The sequence below is a fragment of the Sinocyclocheilus anshuiensis genome, unplaced genomic scaffold, assembly GCF_001515605.1.
Source record: "Sinocyclocheilus anshuiensis isolate Anshui unplaced genomic scaffold, SAMN03320099.WGS_v1.1 scaffold628, whole genome shotgun sequence".
NCBI classification, from domain to species: domain Eukaryota; kingdom Metazoa; phylum Chordata; class Actinopteri; order Cypriniformes; family Cyprinidae; genus Sinocyclocheilus; species Sinocyclocheilus anshuiensis.
The window spans coordinates 1,832,179-1,842,450 of NW_015555750.1; the positions used below are offsets into that span (position 1 = coordinate 1,832,179).

The following is a 10,272-nucleotide window of genomic DNA, read 5'->3' on the forward strand; positions in this document are numbered from 1 at the left end:
AGCAATGTTCCTATTCTATTTTTTTTTCTTGCTGAGCAAAACTTTCTCTATTGGGTGGACATTTCAGCCACCTGAGCAAAAACATTTATACCAGACCTGTACAGCGCTGTACAACCTGTACAGTCCAATAACTTTAATGTGCTATTTGTATTTGATTTGACTAAACGATTAACATTCTTGGTTACCTGAGAAAACATTTTTTACAGTGCTGTGTTACTTACCAAGAAATTCTATTAAAAGTCATTTTAAAAATCTCACACAGAGCAGTTTAATGCTTTATAATAATAATAATAATAATAGTAATAATAATAATATAAAAAACTTTGGCAAATTGACAGAAAACAGAAGTTGAGGCATTTCATCAATAATCGACCAAAACAATAGATCACTATGAATGGGTCACTATATGGATGTTTTTTTTGTTTTTGTTTTTTTGCTGAGAGGAGCTAAGTGGGTGTGTATAGTTTCTTTAGACTGATACAACAAGGTACTAAAAATAAACCTGAAATACATTTCCTTCTTATATCTCATAATTATACATTATATATCACATGACATACTCAAACTCTTTAGAGGCACAAACTGCTCAAAGTTTGAGTGTTAATTTGCTAAAATACTGTTAATTTTGAACCAAATGTCCTATACAGCATAATTTCCTACTATTTAAATTTTCTTCTTACTCGTGCTAAAGAATTTATTGAATTTTAACCACATCTTCAGATGATTCTGGCAAGCAAACCACTGTCATAGAAGGCCACAAACGTCACATACCAACATATTTTGCAAATAATTAAACTGTCTTAAAATGTTGACTTTAACAAATAATATTATCTTCATTATCAGTTGTTGTCATGGATCACTACTAGAATTTTCATGAGTACACTTTTTCTCAGTTTCCGTGTATTGTACAAACAAATCACAGCTCTCAACAGAGAGACACTTTCGAGATGGTATCTTTTCATATTTACAATAGGTTTCCTGTTCATGTGTGCAATAAATATTAAGTTTCAAACAAAGCTACATTTAAGAAGGTAAAGTTCATTGTCCCTCCCACATTCAGATTTATAGTGTTAAGTAAAATTCAAATATAATTTATTGGCTCTGTAGTATGAATCTGTAGTATCAATGTCCTCTTGATGTCTGACACACAACGCCAGCCAATTTATTGACTTTGCATGTAGTATTTCAAAAGAATATTTCTGTTTCTGCTGTTTCTTCGACTGGCAGCCTTTAATTCTTGAGTGAACTGCAACTTTAACATTATGCTAACTAACCATAAAAAATGATGTTATGTCTGGATTTGTATCATCAAAGAACCGTTTCTTTTGTCATAAAAGTCATAAATAGATCACAAATACAATTCCTTTTTATATCTTAAATTGACTGTATATCAGATTTCTTGCAAAAAGGTCAATGTACTCAAGGATCAAGAAAATGTGTGAAACCAATCACACCTATTTTTGAAATTAATTTAACCATTAGTAAATAAAGGCTTTTCGATTTTCTTAATCCCTGAACATCTTGGCCTTGTGTGTTTTTGCAAGTTGAACTATTCCTTACACAAAGAGCAGGATATGAGGATTTTCATTCCAGCACTCTTTTCATGAAATATATGCATGCTAGGTCATCACGAATGTCTTTCATTGGTGCGTGAGGAGGGGAATCCTCCAAATGAGGTGCCAGATTCATCTTGTTCTGGCACAAATTAAGCCCTGACTTTAACAAATAATATTGTCTCCATTATCAGTGATTGGCATGGATTACAACTAGCATAAAAAAGTTTTGTTGGTTTTCCTGTGAAGGTTTTCCCCCATTTCTCAGTTTCCTTGTATTGTTCAAACAGGTCACAGCTCTGAACAGAGTTGTTTTCAGATGATACCAATTAATTTTTACAATATTATTCTTCACAATTATTTATTTCTCACTTTGCTCCAGCATCATGTGAAATACTGTAATGTGGAAGTGACAATGAAAAATATAGCTGAACTTTAGCTTTGAGAGAAAGTAACTAATATTTTTGATTTAATGCATATTTTAATCATTCAGATTATTTATTGTGGACCCCTTGCGGTTCCCAGATCCCCTAGTGGTCATGAATCCTCTGTTGAAGGCGGACAGAGGAAGAACATGCAATAACTTTTCAATTTAAAGTATATTTGTGCTAATACATTGAGAATCTTCAGTGTGCAGTATATGAATGCAGACATTTAACTTTTCTGCATATATGTTTTCAGGGTTATCAAGTCTGCTGCTTCTTTTCAGTATGTTCTCAGTGGGAAATGCAGAAGGCAACCAAGACAGTTATTTGTAAAACCCTTTGTAAGTCGCTTTGAATAAAAGCGTCTGCTAAATGAATAAATGTAAATGTAAATGTAAAAGATTGTTCTGCCAAACCTTTGAAATTCTGTAGTTTCATGAAAAGAAATGACAGGAAATGTACAATAGAATTGACTAATATTTGCATGAATAAAGTGGTATCTAGTGTCTAAACTAGGGTATTCTAAACCAAACAGGCTCTATAAGAAAGAATTTAAAACTCATACAGATTCAGTGGAACTGGTTGACTTTTATCTTCTGTATAATTTTAATTTAACATATGAAAGGCACTATGCAGTTTATCCACTGAAGTATAAAATGATTTTGCTGTGAAAAACACAAAATACTTCTCTCAGAAGATATGTTTGATTTTCACAGTATATGAATCATCAACATCATCGCCATCGTCATCACTGTCGTCGCCATCATCCTCATCCTCATCTTTTGTTGACTGTATAATTTGTGTTCTTTCAATAAAATGTAGTAGTTGTTCTATGTGTTTTTAGGAGGGCTTGGCTCATCAGGATAGTGACCATTATCGCTCTTCATATTTCCATTATAGGCTACAAATGCTCACTTGTATGAGATAGGTTAAATCTATCAGAAACTGGATATAAGGGTTCACTGACTAATGCCCTATAGCATTCAGAATTTACTGAAGGCTAGTTTTGCCTAATTTACATATAGTCATCTTGGCCTATTTGAAACTGAACCACTGATTTGAAACAGATTCGTACAAGCTTCAAAGCTTCATGTTTCGAAAGCACCCATATATTAGTGCATCTCATAAATTAGTGCCATGTTTTTGAGATGGTATGACAAGTTAAAACAACTTTAACTTTTAAAGATGCATCCTGACACGCTGAGCTCCCCTGTACTGCCTTGCCTGTTTTTAAATGCAAGAACGTGTTCTGCCCAACAAAACCTATTAGTTATTTCTTGCATTTAGGGGCAGACACAGATATAACTAACAGGCTATCACTTTTGCCAAAGTTGGTTTTGTTCTCACCAATTTTTGAAAGCTACTGAAAAATAACTTGCCGAACACAGAAAAAGCATCTCTAATCTGTAATTGTGATTTACTTCACATAGGTAATAAAAAACACATTTGCATTGCCCTGATGTTGTGTTGTCCTATACATCAGCTACCTGATGTATAAACCTTGCCTAGGCCTATAAAGATTGATAAATAAATAAATAGGCCACACTGCAAATTTTAGTGCTCATTTCTGATTGCTGGCACAGGTCAGATTACCATACAGAAACCTAAACTGTTTGATTAAAAGAGTCAGTATTTTCATAATGTACTTTTTATTTAATTTTGTTAGTACACCTCAAATATGTGTGAAAGTAATAAAGTAAAAAAAAGTCAATGTGTCATTCTTTTTTTCTAGATCGCACATTAGAACAAAATTCATAATCAGGCACCATTCACAAAAAGTATTGGATATTTCTGAAAATTTCATATAGAAGGACTATAATTTGTAATTTACGCATTAAAGTAAATTGCGATTGAGTTGATATGATTTATATTTAACTATAAAACATTCAAAACACTAAATAAATATTTAGTTAAAAGGTTAGTTCACCCAAAAATGAAAATTAGCCTGTGTTTTACTCACCCTCTGCGTAACGCTTCCGCATATGACAGTCAGCAGAAGTGAGTGAAAAGTGTTTATTACGTTTGAAATATTGATATTTTTCTTACAAAAACGCATGGAGTCGCTACAGGAGGCCTTTATTCATGCCCCGGAGTCGTGTGAGGCACGTTTTATTACGGATATGCGTGCTTTATTTAACATGTTTTGGACTGTTGAACATCTTTCTCATCTCATCTTTCCCCTTTCTCCCTTATTTGGATTTTATCTGTATACAACTCCACAAATCAAACAATGACATCCTTTACCATCCTCGTGACTTAAACAGAGTTGACACTGAGTAAAGTATAAAAGCAGGGCTCTTTCTGGAACTTCACAAAATCTTCCTCTGAGATTCTGAAGGCAACAATCTGAAAACCAAGGTGAGTTTTTGGCACAGAGACCTACTGAATAACCTTTCGACTTAAAGTATCTTTGTACTTTGTAATTGAAATAGCCTACATTGATAACCCACATGTGCAACACATAAATGCAGACATTTAACTTTCCTGCTTATTAATTTTCAGGTTCATCATGGCAATCCTGAGAAGTCTGCTGCTTCTTTTGATTGTGTTCTCCATGGGGAATGCAGAAGGTAACCAAGATTTGTAAAAACCCTTGTTATCCCATTCTAAATGCTTGTATTGCCAAACCGTTGACGTTTCATGAAAACGGATAGCAATGATTATGTACAAGACCTACAGAGTCTAAGTGTATGTATTTGCAGCACATAATCACACAAACATAAAATAATAACATTAAAAACGTTCTTGCTTTGAATGTTAAAAGAGCCCTAACATGTATGTACTGGATACAGTTGATATAGATGAAAAATGCCCCAATGGATGGACAAACTTTGGAGTCCGATGCTACAAGTTCTTCTCTCAGGGGGTCAACTGGATCACAGCAGACCAGACTTTGTTTGAAAATGACTTAAGTCACTTAGGCTATGCTTTATGCTAAAAAGTTTTTATTATGTATTAACATAAAAAAAATCTCTCTTTAGAGAAACTGTCAAAGTCTGGATGCAAATCTTGCATCTGTGCACAGTAAACTGGAAAATGATCTTCTGCTGAGTCTGTTGCCTTCTTCTACCACACGTTCTTGGCTTGGTGTTCATGATGGTGAACAAGTAAGTTAAATTGTGTGGCCTAAAGAGACTTACTTGTTTATCAACAATGAAAAGTCTTTAAGAAGATTTCAGCAAAGTTTCTAATGAAGACGGTTTGACTTCTTCAAAGCTGAACTTAATTAGCTGCTTACTGGAGTCTGAGTACAGTAGTGGACTCTTATAATCATTATTTTACTCTTTAGGAAGGACAGTGGACGTGGAGTGATGGAACTCCATATGACTATAACAACTGGTGCTCTGGGGAACCTAACAATTATGGTGCTGAGAACTGTGTGGACATCAGTTGGACCGGTAAGTGTTTTTTTTAATCCTTTCAATAATAATTTAGAATGCTACAATTTCATATCATACAGTAACAAGAAATGGCTTGAATATACGACTTTATTTAGATTCTATAACATCACTATTATGATCAGAATAACTTATTTCATATTTCGACCCTACAGCTAACCGTTGCTGGAAAGATATGCCGTGTTCGTACCAAATAGGCTACACTTGTGCTAAAAGCCTGTGAGATCATATGCAGTTACTTTGATTGTACTACATTCAAATTTTCTGTTCTTATCTTTCCAAAAAAAAAACAAAAGTTTAATCTCTTTTCAATACCTTCTCTAATACACTCCTCAAATCAATAAAAGCATATAATGTGTGTTGTGGCGTTAAATCAAATTCATGTATAAAAATATTGTGTAGCAATGTTGGTTATTATTAGAATGTCATTAAAATATGTCATCATCAGGGGCACACAGCTTCATCACTGACAAACACTAAAAGACATATGTATGTTTTGTTTCCTGAATGGGTTGGATTGTAGGCAAATATTCACCTCATCCAGAAGTCTTTTTTTTATAAAACAACATGCTAGGCTTACTAGTATTTCGATGTGAGAAACCTCCTCAAATGATTTAGTGAGTGAGTGAACTATATAAATAAATCAAATTGAATCACAAACAATTTCAGACATTTCTGCAAACCTATTTGAATAATCAATAGTGAATAATTCAGTATTCTGGCATTGCTACTTTGATTCTAAACAACTTATAGAAAACACACAGGACATGACTGTTGATATATTTTCAGTGAAAATGATTCTCAGGTTTATTTATCAGTAATATTTTACTAGGGCTCAGGTCTAAAAAGGGAATTATTTTTAATGGTTTATTTTTGGCATTTTATCTTATTTACACGAACATGCTTTAACCATTAACAACGTGATAAAATGAAATTAAAATCTGTAAATTATATAAAGTAATAAATAAAAGTTAACTCACTCTCCTGTCATTTCAAGAAATGCATTATGTTAACAATGCAAAGAAGCACAAAGATGGAACTTGTTGGGTGCACCCAGAGCCATTAAAAAACAAAAGCGAAGCAGCAGTGACGAAGAGCTAAAAGGGATGATAAATTACCTTACAAATTGGGTATTTCAAAACCACAATAAATCATGTGACTGGCTCAAAGACCTGGAGGGCAAAACATCCATAGAACTGCAGCACAAGCCTGTCAATTTTCCATCTGTTTCCAACCTCTCAAAACAATAAAAACAAAGATATGTGAACAAAATGCAAGTTTTGGCCATTTGCAATCCATATAAGTCACCCGCCGCTATATTTCAATCACTAAAAACAGCGGCACATTCTAAAACTTTTAATGTGAAAAACACCTAAAGTGCCTTATTAAAACAGTGATATTAAAAGATCAAATTTAGTGTGACACTTTGCACATTGCATTTATATTCTGGGTTCATCTGCTTGCCAGTACAAATTATGCATCATCAAAAAGGTGTATACTGAATGTGGCCTTTAATATCAATGTCTTACTACATTACTACTTAATACCAACCTCGTAAAAATAATTGGCGGTCAGTGGAGGAAAGCCTTGTTTTGCTCTCCAGCTGGGAGTTCCTGTCAGAGGGTGACGTCTGTAACAGCAAAATTGCCCAGATGGGAGATAAACCAAATGTGTGCTGTTGGAGAAAAGACTGCACAAGAAACAAAAGTTGGTGTATCTTCCCCTGATTTAATAAAAAAATTATTTAAGTTGCCATTACACTCATCCGCATACATGGGGTTTGATTGAGTAAGAAAAAAACATGCAAAGAAACATTCAACTTAGGTCACATCCAGAAAATAAAAGGAAAAAGAAAAACAAGAGTCGGCAGAGTGGTTATCTCTACTGTGGCTTACTTACAGAAGGTAACCCTGGGGGCCAGTCTAAGTTGCAGGTTATACCTTTGGTTGGCACAATCAACATCACCTTCAGTCAAATCACAGGAACTGACAGGATCAGTGCAGTCAGGCATGTCCTCGCCATTGACATCGAACACATCAGACAGAGAAACTCTGACATCAGATTCCAGATCACAGATATCGTTTGTAGGATAATCACAGGTTGTCACACCAGGACTTGCATGACAGGAGCCCCTATCATCCAACAAGGTACTGTACTCAGAAACTTCAGACACATTACCAGAATCCCATGTATGAAAGGGTTCCATGTTTACACATGAAACAGCATCCTCCCCTGTAGTCACATCAACAAGTCTATAATTTACATCAGACAACTTCTGAATGACACGGTAAGAACCTGTGTATAATGGCGCAAGTCTGGCAGTGAAGTTTGAAATCAGTCAGACCGTGGATAAGTTTTAATTTACACTGGATCATTCACAGAGAAAAAAACAAGTTGACGTCTCTTGTCTGTCAGGGATTCATCACAGTCACTTCAGTCACCATCCAGGATAATTACCCGATCACAGTCACCTGAGTTCTGATCACCCGCACCTGCTGTCACCAATCAAGCCACACTACAAATACACACACAGCACAGTCACTCACTGTCCGGTCTACCGTTCACTCCTACGAACTTCTCTGGACTCTCTCTGCCAAATTCTCCTAGAACGAATTACCTGCTGTTCCTCCTGCGATCCTCCAACGACTCCTTGGAAATTGTTCCACGATCTCCGACGTAACCGGCATCCGATCCTCACCATCAGAACTCAGATAAGCACCCTGGAACCATTCACTGTGTTGACACTCACCTGCCTTTACACACCTATTCCAGTCATCCCCTTACCCAGTCAATAAACCATCCTGATTTGCACTTACCTGTTGTGTCTGGCCTTGCTTTGTGACGTTGTCATAGTAGCTACCGCATTTTCTCGCCTCCAGAAAAGACTTGACACGATCACATGCTTCCTGGAGCAAAAGCTTTAGGGCATCTAAAAAAGCTTCCACTCCAAGAGAATCAAGCTGAGAAATCAGATCCAGGGGCATATTCAGTTCTCGGCCATACAGCACCATTGAGCTGTGCGTAGGATGAAACAAATGTGGGGACGAAAGCAATTTAAAGATGTATGCTTATTTCCAACATATGCTCTAATGGCCGTTTTCAGCATTCGATTCACTCTCTCAGTGGCATTTGTCTGGATGGTAGGCATTTGCAAGTCTGTGCGCAGTGCCTAAAGCAGTAACTGTGTGTTTAAAGAGGTCACTTATAAATGCAGAACCGCTGTCTGATATCAGGTACTTTGGGGCACCATGCCATGCAAACACTTCACTGACCAACTTACTGGCAGCAACAAGAGCTGTAGCCTCCCTCACAGCACAAACTTCGAGCCACTTTGAAAAGTAATCTACTTAGGATGTATGATGTATAAATTCAAGGATGTATGAATTCCCACTCTGTGTCCGAGGCAAGAGGCCCACAAAGTCCACCCCCGTATACTCCCAGGGACACTGGGGGCCGATTGAGTTTGCAAGACTTTGTTCTGCAGAGTCACTAAGCTTCAACAGAGTATTTGAGTTCTGGATGACCCGATCGCTTGATGGTGCAGAGTGTGAGCGCCAGTTGGAGCGCGATTAACACAAAGGCGAAGGAGAGCGAGAGAGCACTGATCTGTTTGGGCATTGGGTTTTTGATCGAGCCACGCCCCGCACGGTTCCTCTTCGTGCATAAATTAACATGATGCTTCAATTTATCATGTGGGGAACATCCTTGCCAGAATTTTGTTAATACTTCTATAAAGTTTCTTAACGCGAGTATTGTACATACTTCCCACTTTTCATTCATACCAAAGTCTTGCACATAAAATAAGCTTTCATTCAAGCTCAAATATCGGGTATCTGGCATACACGTTAATAACCTTATCTACTAAAAAAGGGTAATAAAGCATTGATTAAACTTCATAGGTTCCAATATACACATCAAGCATATATAAGTCATCAAACATATTATTTGTGAATATAGTTGCCCTTTTTATACTTTTAAATGATTGTCTTTTGAACATCGTCCAGGCAACCTCTGGGTTTCTTTGTTGCAACGAAAAGAGCGTGGTTCTTTTGGAATGCAGGATGTGATGGGAGGAATTTATGAAGTTCTTATGGTGAAGGTCTGCTGAGCTTCCCGATCAGACGTGTCATTGCAAATCTGTCTCTTCTGTTGATTCAATTATCAATTTATGCTGAAGCTAGTCACGAGATAACACTGCACATCTGGTCTTTACATGGTCTCAAACACAGGGCCGTGCAGAGACCTTTGGGGGGGCAGGTGCTCAAAGTATAAAAGGGGCACATGGAGCACGGCTTTTAATAGGGCTGTGCTCCTTGCTGAGACATGTATCGAAACGGATGCTTCTATATTGATAGCAGCAAATGCCGTGACGCAATTTTTAAAAAGAAACACAGAACAGAATAGACCATTTTAAGTTTAAAAGTTAAATAAATATTTCTTTGCACCTCTTAATCACTCTGAAAATAGAAATGGAATTAAATTAGGCCTATTATTATTATTGAGTTTACAGGGTAGGGTGGTTTTGCTGTTGTAAACACTACTGTTGTTTTTGTAGAAAAAATATTTCTGTCTTATTTAAAATAGAATTATATTATAATCCTGTTCTGAATTTATTCATTTTTTAAATTATAATGATGATAAAAACAGGATTGATAAGTAGCCTATAAATCGGAGGATGAGAAAATCAATATAAGCCTGTTTTATCAGTGTTGTGATAATTATTTTTAAGGCACTCTACGTTTTTAAAATAAATACTGTAATAAAAAAAGTAATAGTTTTTTAGTCAGATAACATAAACAAGACCCCTCGACGCCCTTTAAACTTTTCCCAATCAAACAGCAAGAACGAAAGAGAACAGGCACTTTTGTTTATATTGCTGTGTGTAGAACGTTAGCT

General features: G+C 36.0%; 1 protein-coding gene across 1 annotated transcript; it reads left to right on the forward strand.

The window, feature by feature from the left end:
- Positions 1-4,263: 4,263 nt before the first annotated feature.
- Positions 4,264-5,726, forward strand: LOC107673682 (ladderlectin-like). The gene is made up of 6 exons (XM_016467392.1): positions 4,264-4,336; positions 4,481-4,548; positions 4,771-4,864; positions 4,959-5,085; positions 5,268-5,376; positions 5,532-5,726. Exons 2-6 carry the CDS (start codon positions 4,488-4,490, stop codon positions 5,597-5,599), a joined length of 459 nt encoding a protein of 152 aa, XP_016322878.1. The 5' UTR covers positions 4,264-4,336; positions 4,481-4,487; the 3' UTR covers positions 5,600-5,726.
- The last annotated feature ends 4,546 nt before the right edge of the window (positions 5,727-10,272 follow it).